Consider the following 14924-nt stretch of genomic DNA (forward strand, 5'->3'; position numbering starts at 1 on the left):
CCATGGTAGAATGCATGTAGGCCTGGGGTGCAATTCTCAGTCCTAAACACAATCAATTAAAAAAAACCCGAGTAGCTGGCAGTGGTGGCATATGCCTTTAATTCTAGCACTTGGGAGGCAGAGGTAGGCAGGTCTCTGAGCTTGAGGCCAGCTTGCTCTACAGAGCAGGTTAGGGTTGGGGCGTGGTGATGCACACCTTCACCTCTAGCACTTGAGAAGGCAGAGGCAAGTTTGAGGCCAGCTTGGTCTACAGATTGAATTCCAGGGTATCTAGGGATAGAGACCCTGTCTCAAAAACAAACAAACAAACAAACAAACAAACAAATAAAAAGCCAGGGACTAGTCCGGAGACAGCTCGGCAGACTAGAGAACTTGCTCTTGCAGAGAGGACAGGGGTTTCAGTCCCAGGCCCTACATGACAACTCACAGTGAAGTATAACTCTAGTTCTAAGAGATCCTATGGCCTCTTCTGACTTGTCTGGAAATGACCAGTCATGAAAATGTTGCATGCACATACATGCAAGCAAAACATCATGCATTTAATGTGATATCCTCCTAGATATTTTGGGTGGAGGTTTTTTTTAAAAAAAATAATTGTATGTGCATTGGTATTTTGGCCGCATATGTCTGTGTGAGAGTGTTGTATCCCCTGGAACTGGAGTAGCACTTGTGAGCTGGGAATTGAGCCCAGGTCTTCTGGAAGAGCAGCCAGTGTTCTTAACTGGGTCAACTCTCCAAACTCTTGGTTTTGTTGTTTTGTATGAGACAATGTCTCTTTATGAAGCCCTACCTGCCCTCTGCCTTTCCTGTACTGGGATTAAAGGTATGTGCCACTATGGCCTGCTTAGACGCACCTTGGAGAGTAAAAGCTGATGGAAAAGGTGAGAGAAGTAAGGGAAGAAAATGATTGAGCTACGGTGAGGAGCATGCTTATTCTCCTGTGGTGTGTGTGTGTGTGTGTGTGTGTAGTCTGTGTGCCCGCGTGTGTGTTTGGAGGCCCCAGCAGAAGTTGGGAATGATCTGATTGCTCTTCACCTAACTGAGGCAGGGTCTCTCAACTGATGTCCAAAGTGGCTGACAGGGCTAGTCAAGACTCTTACTTTCTGGGGAATCTGTCTTCCTAACACTGTAATTACAGGCAGAGCCTCACGAACACCAGTCGGTTTGTGGGGATGGGAATCCAGTCCTTATGCTTGTACACGTACTTAAGTCGCTGAGTCACTATGTGCTCAGTGCCAACGTGCTAGATGGCACACAGGCTCTACTCCCTAAAGCTGTGCCCGCCCCTTCTTCCTATTTGTTTCTACTTCAGGCAAAATTAGAAACTCTAGTTTGTTCTATCAGATATGGTTCTAGCCTATGGTTATGACTCCTTCATACTGAAGCTCAGACTTCATTTGCTATGTGACCTTCGGCAAATCTCTTCACCTACACGAGCAACCCCACTTGATCCGGCCATTGAGAATTATGTGTGTCACATTGGACCAGGCCTTCCCATACACTGTCAGCAGCATTTAACAGGCCTCCAAGGTACTGAAGAATTTGAATTTTCTCTTGTAATAAAAGAGCAATGGAATTAATTCTTCCACTTGCATAAAGTTTAAGTTTCCAGATTCCTTTCTAAAAGTTTCCTTTACAGTAGTCTAACTTTCCTAAGGGTTTGTTTTTGTTTTTTAAAAATCTTTTGAAAAAGGCTTTTATGGGCCGGGCAGTGGTGGTGGCGCACGCCTTTAATCCCAGCACTTGGGAGACAGAGGCAGGTGGATTTCTGAGTTCGAGGCCAGCCTGGTCTACAGAGTGAGCTCCAGGACAGCCAGGGTTACACAGAGAAACCCTGTCTCGAAAAAGAAAAAAAAAAAAAAAAAAAAGGCTTTTATGGGGTTGGAGGGATGGCTCAGTGGTTAAGAGCACTGACTGTTCTTCTTTCAATTCCCAGTAACCACATGGTGGCCCACAAGCATCTGTAATGAGATCTGATGCCCTCTTCTGGTGTGTCTGAAGAGAGCGACAGTGTGCTCATATGAATTAAGTAAGTCTTCACAAAAGGCTTTTACGTGCATCAGTGTTTTGCACACCACACATTTGTGCACGGTGCCTGTGGAGGCCAGCAGAGTTTTGGGTCCCCAGACCAGGAGACAAACTGAGTCATGTGGGTACTGGGAACTGAAACCAGGTCCTCTGGAAGAACAGATTTAACTGTTGAACCATTTTCTAGCCCCTTAAACATTTACTCTGACAATTTTCTAGGACTTTCATCTACAATCTTTTCCTTAATCTTAGGAACCATCAACTGGTCACTTTCTTAAGCTCTCTACTCCTGCCAAGTGTGGTAGCCAGTACACCACGCAGGAGTTCCAGCTCACACAGACTCAAAGAAAGAGGCTCCAAGTTCTAGTGGTACTTTTATTATTTTTCAAATTTTATTATTTGGGAAGGAGGCATAGACAACACACACAGCATGCACAGGGAGGTCACTGGAGACCTTGTCAGTTCTCAAGCAGGGCCTCGTGGTGCATACCTTTAATCCCAGCACTGGAGGAGAGGCAGAGGCAGGGAGGGAGATGTGTGAGTTTGACGTTTACTGAGTTCCATGACAGCCAGGGCTACACAGTAGGACCCTGTTTATAAAAAGCCCAGCCTGGTCTCAAACTCACTGTCGGCTTTCAATTCCTGATCCTATGTTTCCATCCTCCAGATGTTGAGAAGACACACCTTAGCTTGCATGTGATTTTTTGTTTTCTCTCTCCAAACTACATTGCTTTGTAAACAGAACAAATTACCCACTTTATGGGACTATATGAGAAGTAAGTCAAATACTAGTATGCATTATATCTAGGCAAGTTCATTTACATACATTGACTAAGTTTACTTACATAGTACTTACTCACAAACTACATAGAACTGTACATCAACAATGAGCACAGGGCTAAACAGCCAAAACCATTTTATAAGGAAAGAAAACAGACTCCCACCCAAAACAAAACACACTAGTAGTTTGGTTCCCTAAAACTTAAAGGACTAAGTCCAAGAATCATAGTATACTTATAAACAACTGGTCCTTGGCAGGGGATATGCCAGTCCTGGGGGACGGAGGTGCTCTGCAAGCTCTGGGTTTTAGGCTCCACTGCAAACCGAGTGGGGAAGAAGCCAGGTAAGAACCAGTGACCCCAGCTTTAGGGAGGATGACGAAAAACTGTGAACTCAAGGCCAACCTAGCTAGTTGAAATCACCTCAAAATGAAGAGATGTTCCTAAATGGAAAGAGGGGGCCATAATCCCAACACTTGGGTAAACAAAGGACTCACTCAAGGTCATCATCTGGAGGTCAACCAGGGCTACGAACAAGAGATTCCTGTACTGAAATCTGAAGTCTTGCCTATAGCATACTGCTGTTTGAGGGTCAGCCAGTGCTACATATACCACTGTCTATATTTAAGGCCAAAAAATACACTAGTCAAAATTTGCCAAAGACTCATGGAACCCAAACTGGCCTTGAATCATGTAGCTAAGGGTTAACTTCATACTTCTGACCCTCCTGAACCCATACCCTGCTTGCCTGAGTGTTGGGGTTACTAGGATGACCCACCCATGTGGGCATTCAAAGGAAGGATTCTTCTACAATGGACAAGTTCTTTAATGAGCTATATGGCCTTGGCTGAGAGATCTACTACTTCTACCTCCCAAATGCTGGGATTAGAAGGCATGCACTGCCACACCTGGGCCCAGCAAATTTTAGTAAGCACCTATAATTGAGTTTATAAAAAATAACCAAGGAACTGCCAAATGGCTCTTGTTGAGTCCAGTCATTTCCCTGTGCAGTTAACATTTCATGTCCTTCACACAATGCTATAACTTCATGTCATTACTGTACATCACCATGTATTTTACAGTAAATGTTCTAATGCTAGTAACTAAAAGAACCAATGATCAGAGCTTGAATAACCAGTTAATATGTAACATTTTAAAACAGCAAACACTGTCTCTTCAGATTCACATCCTCATTTAGCATTGAATGTCTAACTCTATATAGTACAGTGTACGCCTTGATTGTACTCTGCTTTTAGGATTTCATTAGATTTAGGTTTTAAAAAACAACCTGTTCAGACTTAAGATCTTCTTTCAAAGTTTAAAACCATCAAGCCTGTTCCTTCCCGCAGACCTTCCTTCCTTCTCCTATGCCTCAAGAGTCTGTCAAATCACTGGATAGTAAACTTATCTGTAAGGTTAATAATAAAGACAAAAAAAGCAGGTATAGTTTAATGTATTTTAATAGCAAACTTACAGGAACAGCACAGAAGACAGACAACATTAAAAACATGTACTTGCATGTAGGACAACTTAGTTAGAAAAGTATAGTGATGGATGGAATCTACTGGATGATAAAAATGCTACAAACACCAGTTAGTTGCCGTCAATAAGAAATTTACTTATTTAAAAAAAATCCAAATGCTGGCATTGTCCAGAAAATTTTAACAGGTTTATTTATAATTGTTATAAAGTTGAACTGTTGAAATGTGTTCACTGAAACATTTTGCTTGCATTAATGCTTTACATCTTGCATTTATATTAAAAATTCACACACAAATGAACGTGGAGAAACTGCCAATACCTGATTCTGTCCCCTATGTTTCCACTCGCAATCATATACTTAGGTGCCTTTGACCCCATGGAAAAAATATCTAACATTCAGAACTACTGATAACAGGAAGAAGAGGAAAAAAAATTTTTTTTTTAGAATGAAATGTTTCCCCTCATAGTGGACTCTTAAGCACGCTCCCCGCGTATGCGGCGAGCTAGCTGGATATCTTTTGGCATAATTGTTACACGTTTGGCATGGATAGCACACAGGTTGGTATCTTCAAAAAGGCCAACCAGATAGGCCTCACTTGCCTCCTGCAACAATAAAAGAGAAATTACTTAATGATATTGTTTCTAACAGTTAAAATACTTATAAGTATCAAGACACTTCAATTATCCAAAATGTTAACGTGCTCTATAGTAAACAAACATCTCAATGAAACCAACTAACATTCCCATCCTGGTACGTGGAACTGATCACTAGCCAGCCCAGGACCTCTTCCATGGCTGATGGAATGGAGAATAGGCCTGACATGATCCTCTAGACCTTGTTTCCCTGTCCACTTTTCCCCTCAGTTCTACCAGCGTACTTAAGAATCCCAAGAATACAGACTGGCTTATTATCATACCACCTCCAAAGTACTTTCTTCCAGATCCTTAATGTGTAATGGAATTTGTTGCCCTCTATCAAATGCTGGTCCCCCAGCTCGTTTCATTGTATTTTCAGGGTATTTTCTTATTCATCCAATCATCCAAACTTGCCAGCTGTATGAACCACCCGTTGACACCTGTCATGTCATGTGAAGAGGAAAAAGGACCTCCACACTTTATAGTCGCTTAGGTTAAAACACCTAGTGTTTCTTTTGGTGGTAGTGGTGGTTTTTAGACAGTTGAGACTTACTGTGTAAGCTCACATGGACCAAGCTAGTCCTTCCTCTACTTCAGGAAGGCTTCCTGCCTAAAACTGACAAACGCTGGCCATCATTTGTTCCCTGGGATCCACATGATGGAAGCAGAGAGCCAACTCCTGAGCATCACACACTAAATGGCTTCCTTTTTAAAGCTGTTTCTAGGGTTCCTAGAATAGGAGTTGGAAGCAATCAAATTCAAATTCTACTAAAAAAAAAACCAAAAAACCAAACCAAAAACCAAACGAAACAAAGGAGATGTGGAGAATAGGACCTAGCATATAAAATATACACATACAGAAAGGTTTCAGACATCACTAGAACAGAGTGCCAGGTACATTTGTCAACTGCTCGCTACATTCTTTGAGACATGGCCTCTGCTGGACAGACAGCAAGTTCCAAGGATCTGCCTGTCCCTGGTGTTGGGATGACAGATACTGTGTCCCTCTTTTTGTGTGTACTGAGGATCTGAACCTAGGTCCTTATGCCTGTATGACAACTTTAATGAATGACCCATCTTCTCAGCCTCAACCTAGTTTTTTTGAGGATCTGTCACTGCATCAGGACCACCCAGGCCAGCCAGGCTGACCAAGCCTCTCTCCCACCTCTTCAGTGTCAGGATTTACAAGCGCCAACCACCATGGACAGCTGTCTGCATAGGTGTTAGGGACTCAACATAGGCCTTCATGTTTGCAGGAGAAGCACTTACTCAAGCTATTTCTCCAGCCCCTATCTTCATCCTTTAAGGAATCCTTATCACCTCACTATAAATATCTGCCTCTTGCAAAATGTACTATTCCTGTATATCTTACACTTGTGACTCTTACCTGTCTAAGTTCTAGCTTAGGACTCCTCCAGAAAGGGCTAAGTAGCATCACTCCTATGGTCTTCAGAGTGAAGTTATACGCCAGTTCCTTGGCATTTACTCTGGCCCTACTATCCGGTCAGCTTTTAATTTTAATCAGTGAACTTGGCAAGAGAGATCTCATTCCATGTAATGCTCTGTTCACAAATAGATGTTCTGCACTGCAAAACCCTAGATCCCCACAAGTCCCTTCTAAGCCTCTCTTTACTCATATCTTACCTGTTCTGAAGATTGACTACTCATTTGAGTCTACAAGTGGGTTAAGAAGTCTAGACAGCAAGCTGGTGAGATGGCTCAGTAGGTAGTCATCAATCCTGACAACTTGAATTTGATTCTTAGAAACTCACATAGTGGAGGGTGTGCACAATCTACACACAATTGTAAAAATAACAAAAGTGTACTAGGCACATACAATGTATAGTGAGTGGCCTGCTCTCAGTAGTTTACAGTGTAAATGCCTCCTGAAGTTCCTCAGTAAGAAATCATTTTGTTTAACTCAGCATTTGAATTATGCAAACCTAGAATAGATGCTTCTGTGAAATGCAGCACAAACTTCTAGGAAATCAGCAAGTCTCATGTTTCTGAGACCATTTGCTTCTAAGAGTTGTGTTCTCTGGAAGATTAAGGGCCAGGTCACAGCACTTATCTATTCCCAGTTCTCTTAGCAAATATCCCTACATCTCTAACATCACAATTGTAAAGACAGCGCAGCATGGTAGCATGTCTTTAATCTTAGCACTCAGAAGACAGAAGCAGGGAATCCGAGTTTGAGGCCATCTTGGATCAACACAATAAAATCCTCTCTCTATAAATAAACAGTCTAATTGATAACTCAAAAATGTAACTTTGACAGGCAGTGGTGGCGCACGCCTTTAATCCCAGCACTTGGGAGGCAGAGGCAGGCGGATTTCTGAGTAAGCTCTCTGATATTTAGGGTAAAGAGCTAAACATTACATTGGTCATTTCCCTACCATCCCTAATCCCCTTACCTCTTTGAACTATGTTCATTTTTGTATTTCTTTTCCTAAGGTTGAAAGTCATCTCCACAACTCTCAACCTATGGTTTCCCTTTACTGCCAACCATGGTCTGAACATAGTAAATGAAAAATGCAAAAATGATTTTTTTTTAATGCCGGTTTTACACTAGCCCAGGATAGTGATATTCCTACCACAACCTCCTTACCTCCTTGGTCCTAGGTGTGAACCTTCATACCCAACACACATTCCATAATTTTTGAACTTACTAATATAGGACACTGTGCCAGGACTGGTGGCACAGGTCAGCAATCCAAACTAGCTACTCCAGGAAGCTAGAGGCAAACCACTGTGTCACTAAGTTGCCCAGCATGGTGATGTCTGTCTCACTTGTGCTGAGCAAAGGCAAATCTCTTGAGTTTAGGCAGACTACAAAGAAAGACCCTGTCTCAAAAAAAAAAAAAAAAAAAAAAAAAGACCAAACAAACAAAAACCCAAAAAACCCAGAAAATAAAAAAGGCAAGCTGGGGAGGAGACAGTTCAGAGTGTTTTGTGCAGACTGCTTGCGGTGGTCCCCCCCTCCCCCAAAAGCCCCGAGATTCCAGCTCTATTTAGAAGTAATAACAAAAGTTCGCTGTTCTAACTGTCCCACCTCCTTTCCTGTTATTGTCTAAGTTATAAATTATTGTCTATATTAAAGTTTAAGAAAAAGGCCTCAGTAGCATATAGGATTTGAAATCAAGCAGTTTTAGGGATCCTCCGGGGCTCTTGGAGTATATGGGTGGGCGATAAGCAAATTATAACATTTAAACTATGCACTTTAAAAAAACGATTAATTTATAATGCACGTTTTAACCACCAGCTTTTCTACTCAGCCTCTTTGTTCCCAGAATAAGGCTCTGAGACTTAATTTATGAATAAATGCCTAGGCCATAAGCTTTGGCTCCCCCCAACCCCAGCTCGCAACTTATATAACATGTTTATTATTCTAATCTATGTCTGCCACATGGCTGCTGGCCACCTTTCCTCAGTTTCATTCACCTGACTCCCTCAGAGTTTGGGAGATTCTGTCCATCTTACTTTTCCCAGAATTCTCCTCTCCCTCCCTCCTTCAGATGTCCCACCTTTTAACCCTGCCTCAGCTAATAGGCCATCAGTTTTATTGACAGGTGATGCTTCTACACAGGGCACAAGATTCTCTCCACAGCGTGTGTGTGCGTGCGTGTGTCTTCATGTAGCCCCAGTGGGATGTCAGATCTCCCTGGAACTAGAACTACATGTTGTTGGGAGCTGCCTGATGCAGACAGGAATTAAAGCAGGAAGAGCAGGCTTTTAACCAATGAGACATCTCTTCAATTCCTACAATCTTTTTTGACATCCTGTGTACCCCTGGCTATCCTGAAATTATGCTGGCCTAAAACTTAAAGAGATTAGCCTGCTCCTGCCGTCCAAATGCTGGGATTAAAGGCATGAACCACTACCACACCAGTCTGTCTTGTAAAGACAGAATCACAATATGCACTACAGGTTAATCTTGAACTAGCTCTATAGTGCAAACTGGTGCTGACTAATAACCACACTACTCATCTGAATGTTGGCACTACAGACTAGCATGTCCTATCATGTCCAACTTAAATTATGTAATTCTAAAGCCAAAAATAGATTACCTTGTTTTTAAGAGCGTTCTTACTGTGTAGCCCAGGCTGTGTGAACTTATATCAACACCTCTGCCTGAGGCTCACATGTGCTGAAATTATAAAAGTTTTGAGTCACCATGGCAGATTAAAAACCACTGTTTAGAATCCTACCTCAGCCACTTCTATATCCTTCTTAACTCACCTGCTTCTGCCTCCTAGGGGCTAGGATTAAAGGTGTGCAAGTGATTTTTTATTTTTGCCTCTGAGATGAGGGACTAAACCTAGGGCCTTGTCTATGCAGGCAAGGAAAGGACTACTAGGCAGCATCTAACACGTTTTACAAGAGGATCTCACTATGTCTATGTAGTCCTGGCTAGCTTGGAAATCAAAGAGACCCACTTTCCTGTACCTCCCGGTGTGCTGGATTAAAGACACCAGCCATTCCAAAGCAAGACTGCGCTTTTCAGAGATATGGATGTAGCTGGTTAAGAGAGATGGCCTAGCCAGGCAGAACACCTTTAATCCTAGCCCTAGGAGGCGGAAGCAGGTGAGTTAAAGCCAGCCTGGTCTACAGAGGGAGTTCCAGGACAGCCAAGAGCTACAGAGAAACCCTGCCTCGGAGGGAAAAGAAAAAAGCTTGTCTAACATGCACATGGCTCTGGATTTAATCCCAAACACCATATGAAGCAGTTATAGTGAAGCCTGCCTGTAATCCATCTTCAGGGACACGGAGAACCAAGAGTTCAAGATCACCCTTAACTACATGGCTGGCTTTCTGAGCATGAACCTAAATAAATTCACTCATTCAAAAAAAAAAAAAAAAAAAAAATCAGAGGATATTTAAAAATGTGCATATTTTACTCAAAATCATGTTTACTGGTTAATTATGTAACTAAATAATAGTAACAATGGGTGTTTACACATAAATGATTTTATAAGTTTTCCAGCCAAAATGTTTAGTAATTTCAATCAACAAAGCTTTATTATTTCATGTAAGGTTTAAAAAAAATGCTGGATATTTAAAAAATACAGTGATGTGTTAAGCACAGCCTACTAACAGTAATTAGAAAACAAAAGTAGCTCATCTTGGGAATCTTAAAATTACATTTATTCAAAGGAATTGATAAGCAGCTATTGAAACAGAAAAATAAAATTCTAAAGGAACAGAATGGGAAGATTTTGGTAGTTGAAATTTCAACCCATGTACATTTACTAGATGCTTATTCTTGAATTCACCAATCAAATGAGGTTTAGCCTAACCATAGGAACAGCTCAACCAATCACACATCAGAATAGAATCCACCTATCAAATCTTTCTCAAATATAAAAGCAAAAGCGAAGCACAGCAACAGTAGTTTTAAAATTAAAACCCTCCAATGATGTGCAGCATGCCCAGTAACCTAACCTACTTGCTGTTTCCGATGGTGCTGGGCCTGCATATGTATGTATCTGTGTGAAGATGTCAGATCCTCCAGACTAGAGTTACAGTGAGCTACTGTGTGGTTGCTGGAAACAAACCCTGGGCCTCGGGAAGAGCAGCCAGGGCTTAACCACCGAGCCATCTCTGCAGCCCCATCTTTTCATATTTGAGATACAAGGGTAACTACATGCCCAAACATTTAAGTCTTTTTGTGTTAATCTCAATTTTAATCTTGTTATAACTTACTAGTGTTTCCATATACAACCACTTGAATCACTGTTCCCAACACTAGGACTAAGATTAAATCCAGACTATGCTTCCTATTTAGTGAACTCTAGCTCTCTTTAGCACACTCCACTTGCAACTCAGTCCTTGCTCCTTTACAGATGCTGTCTTCAAGCTCCTCTGCTTCCTGGCAGTCCTAGCACAACCACCACTCCTGTGTGCTCTTGAACACTGCCTACTCTAAGTATTACACTGCATCCCAATTTGCCTCTTCAGGACCAGGGCACTCCATCAGTTGTTTGAAATGACCAGGAATGGACCTCTAGCTCTCTATCCTAAAGTCTTGTAACATCTGTAAACCAAGCCAGAGTTTTAAGCTTCTCTTTCTTTCTTCCTTTCTTTCTTCTTTATCTCTTTCTTTCTTTTTGGTTTTTCGAGACAGGGTTTCTCTGTGTAGCCCTGGCTGTCCTGGAACTCACTCTGTAGACCAGGCTGGCCTCGAACTCAGAAATCCACCTGGCTCTGCCTCCCAAGTGCTGGGATTAAAGGTGTGGGCCACCACTGCCCGGCTAAGCATCACTTTCAATACAAGGTTAAAAACTCTAAATAGTAATAACTGCATCAGGCTTCTCAATCAATTAGGACTTAGGTTTTTAGGCATGACCTTGAACCTCCCTCCCGAGGGCTGAGATTAAAGGTGTGCACCACCACTGCTTAACTACCTTACACCATTTAACATTTCATCAAAAGTAAATCAATTACCTTACAGGCTTGTAATGACAGTTACATGAAAACATGAAAGATTTCTAACTGTACTTGATACACAGCACCAACAAACAGAACGAGGGGCTTTCCCCACATCCACATACCTGCAAAGCACCAATAGCTGCACTCTGGAAGCGCAGATCTGTTTTGAAGTCCTGAGCAATTTCTCGCACCAGACGTTGAAAGGGGAGCTTGCGAATCAGAAGTTCAGTGGACTTCTGATAGCGCCTGATTTCACGGAGTGCCACAGTACCAGGCCTAAAAAGTTAACATTAAATAAGTTGTTACCAAATCTATGACATGAAAAGTGGTCAGCTTTAAAGAAATGCAGTAATTTTTCAAAAAGACCCACTCAACTATTCAACACCAAATTTCACAGACCAGTTTTATGACCTGAATATTCAATCCTGTTAAGAAAAAGATCACCTTTAAAGTAAAGAAAGCAGGGCTGGAGAGATGGCTCAGCGGGGGTTAAGAGCACTGACTGCTCTTCCAGAGGTCCTGAGTTCAAATCCCAGCAACCACATGGTGGCTCACAACCATCCGTAATGAGATTGGATGCCCTCTTCTGGTGTGCCCGAAGACAGCGACAGTGCACTCATATAAAAATAAATAAATAAATAAATCTTAAAAAAAAAAAAGAAACGTTTAAAAAAAAATAAAGAAAGCACGATAAGGCAGTGTATAAAAGCCATATATTCATGTTCATGCAAAGATAGCTTATCAGTCTGCACTAAGACTCTGAGCTGGCTGTGGCACTGACCAGAACTCTTAGCATGCAGAGGCAAGTTCCAGGTAAGCCAGGTTTATGTGAGCCTGCCCTTTAAATATGTAACACTTGGGAACACAGTTAGCTATTAGGGTGGCAGCAAAGACTGCCTAGTCTCTTCTGAGGTCAGCATCCCTTCCCTTTGGTCCATCTAGAAGGCATACATAATTCAACGATTCACCTCAGTGTTTTACCTCCCAGCATTCTAACATCAGTCATAATTAAATATGAAAACTTGTTTGCAGTTTTTTTAATCAAAAGAAAATGCAGGTTTTTGTTTTTTTCTTCCCCACGGCAAGGTTTCTATGTAACAGCCTTGGGTGGCCTCAAATTCAGAGATCTGCCTGCCTAAGTGCTGCTATTAAATGACCCACAACTGCCCAGCCAAAAAAGATTTTTTTTTTAAAGTTACTGCCTATAGAATTATCTTACCTCTAATTCTAACTTATTTCTTCTCTCTCAGCTGTTCACTGCAAAGTCTGTAAATTTGGGCAACTTGTGCCCTCTAATGGCTGAGGTCCTTAACAACACTAGTTATATCAATATTAAATGAGGTAATAAAGGAGGGAAAAAATCCCACCAAGTAAATATGACCAATGGGAACTTTACTGGTCTTCCTACCCATAAGTTATATTACTTTAGCACAGATGAGGAGCTACCTAAAAGTACTGTGTGTATCTGTGTGTGTGTGTACACATACATAAGATATAATATGTATATATAAATACAGAGACACACACATACGTATGACTTTACTTGTAAGAGAAATGGCTTTTTAAAAGGTTACTGTGTCCTATTACCAGTTGAATACTATGTCTTTTTAGGTTTTTAGATCAGATTATAGTTTCAAATCTAAATGTTAACGATCAAACTGAATTCAAACAAATATATGTATATATATTCAAGCAGTGGTAATCATTCAAAAAAGAGAAACATCTTTTCCCCATAGCAAAAAGTACGACTATCTTCCTGTTAAGTTACATGGACATACTATTGAGACACTGTCCCATTCCTTGCCCTTTTATAAATACCTGTAACGATGGGGTTTCTTCACCCCTCCAGTAGAGGGCGCACTCTTGCGAGCGGCTTTTGTAGCCAGTTGTTTCCTGGGTGCTTTACCACCGGTGGATTTGCGGGCAGTCTGCTTTGTACGAGCCATGGTATGGGCACCTCCTTACCTATCAGTGTTTAAAAAACAACAACAACAAAAAAAAAACCCATCGTATTCAACTAAAACATACACATTATTCCTGCCAGAATCCCTCCCCAACCTGGAAATTAATCAGTTGGGGGGGGGGGCGCTGTTATATAATTAGTTTGGAAGGGCGCGGATTACGTCTTTTACCCAAATATGACTTAAAACTAGAAAACTGTCAGCATTAATATTCTATAATGCTAATTCCAAGCGATAAACGGCCCAAACCAGAGACACCCCCCCCAAAGCTTTTGATCCACTCCTTTAATTAAAGCAGAATTTAGAGACGTCTGCAAACATACGATCACAAGTAAGTCAAATGAACGAAGCCACAAACACAGAAAGGTCGAGTCAAATTACAGTAAAAATAATTATAAAAAAGGTTTCAGCAACCCCCCCCCGCCCGGTTCGCGGCCCCCCTCGCGCTTGGCAGTTGGATTGCTGTAAATATCTAAAAACATTCTTGAGGTTTGTTTCTTTATAGTTATGTTGACAAAAAGGCGTCTCGAAAGACAAGAACAACAGCCATCGCCAGTGAGCATTCCACAAAGCCCGTCCCCCTCCCGGGCTTCGCTATGGTAGCCGACTGCCCCGCACCCAGGCTCAATTAGCGCTCGACACTGGCCGCCCGGCCCACCCAGCACCACATAAACTTTTGGTTCTGCCACCCCTGGGTCCCTAGGTTCGGGGTCCCCGACCTGCCCGTCTCGGCCCCCCGCACCCCGTGCTGGCAGCGAGCGACTCGGCTCCCCAAGACTAGCACAAAATGGAAACAATTGGAAAACGTATCCGATTCCCTTCCAGAGACAAACAGCAAATCGTTCGAAAATACCCCATCCACTGCCACGTGCCGCTCTCCAAAAATGCAAAAGTTCTTTTTTTGTTTTCTGCATTTCATATGCATCAAGTTTCTTTTTCTCCAAAAAAGGCAAAAAAATGTTCTTAAATTTTTTTCCTTCCATTTTAAAATGGGGAAGAGAGAAACGGGGGGAAAAATATGGTCGGTGACCAGAGAAGAGAAGACAAGATGGTGAAGCTCAGGCACAACTGTGGGGAGGCAGCAAAAAGCGAGTTAGCCTGGGGTGGGAAGCGGCGGCGATTTTACCCCCTCAGCGCCCGAAAAACTGGGGCCCGGGACCCGGAGGCGGCAGTTAAGAGGCTCGCGCGGGACATGGTAAAGGTCTGGGGTCCCGGGAAGGGGCAGCGGGAGGGATTTCACCGAAGAAAGAGGAGCCCGTGGCGCCGGAGGGAGACAAGCTCGGCGTCGCGGCGGTGCCACTGCTGGGCTGAAACGGAGAGACGGGGGAGCCGCCGCCGCCGCTCGCGGAAGGCAAACTCGTTCTCCATCTCCGTTTCTACGCCAAAAAGTTTGCGGGTCGAGCCCGGAGGGCTGTGGGTGCACTCCGCGGGCCGCTACGAGGCCGACGGCGAGCGGGGCCGGCTCCGGGAGAGCGGGCAGACGGAGAAACTTACCCCCCTTCTCCTTCGGCTGGAGCTCGGCAAGCGAGAGGTGGCTCTGGCGTTAGAGAGCGGCGGCGGCGCGGCGAAGGCTGCGAACACAATTGAAAGATGGCTGACACCGAGGCTT

The 14924-nt window shown here is 42.9% G+C and overlaps 1 protein-coding gene across 1 annotated transcript; it reads right to left on the reverse strand.

The window, feature by feature from the left end:
* Window positions 1–4249: 4249 nt before the first annotated feature.
* Window positions 4250–14924, reverse strand: LOC114610613 (histone H3.3). The gene is made up of 4 exons (XM_028755211.1): window positions 14810–14924; window positions 13173–13319; window positions 11477–11630; window positions 4250–4892 (listed from the first exon to the last, which is right to left on the reverse strand). Exons 2-4 carry the CDS (start codon window positions 13298–13300, stop codon window positions 4764–4766), a joined length of 411 nt encoding a protein of 136 aa, XP_028611044.1. The 5' UTR covers window positions 13301–13319; window positions 14810–14924; the 3' UTR covers window positions 4250–4763.

The sequence above is a fragment of the Grammomys surdaster genome, unplaced genomic scaffold, assembly GCF_004785775.1.
Source record: "Grammomys surdaster isolate TR1022 unplaced genomic scaffold, NIH_TR_1.0 126051, whole genome shotgun sequence".
Taxonomy (NCBI): Eukaryota; Metazoa; Chordata; class Mammalia; order Rodentia; family Muridae; genus Grammomys; species Grammomys surdaster.

What these genes read in the sequence shown, in the direction of transcription:
- LOC114610613 (XM_028755211.1), bottom strand. Translation starts at nt 13,300, where the DNA reads ATGGCTCGTACAAAGCAGACTGCCCGCAAATCCACCGGTGGTAAAGCA. An exon ending in AAGAAACCCCATCGTTACAG is followed by an intron (nt 11,631 to 13,172) that starts GTATTTATAAAA and finishes TTAACTTTTTAG; the next exon opens with GCCTGGTACTGTGGCACTCC. An exon ending in CAGCTATTGGTGCTTTGCAG is followed by an intron (nt 4,893 to 11,476) that starts GTATGTGGATGT and finishes TTATTGTTGCAG; the next exon opens with GAGGCAAGTGAGGCCTATCT.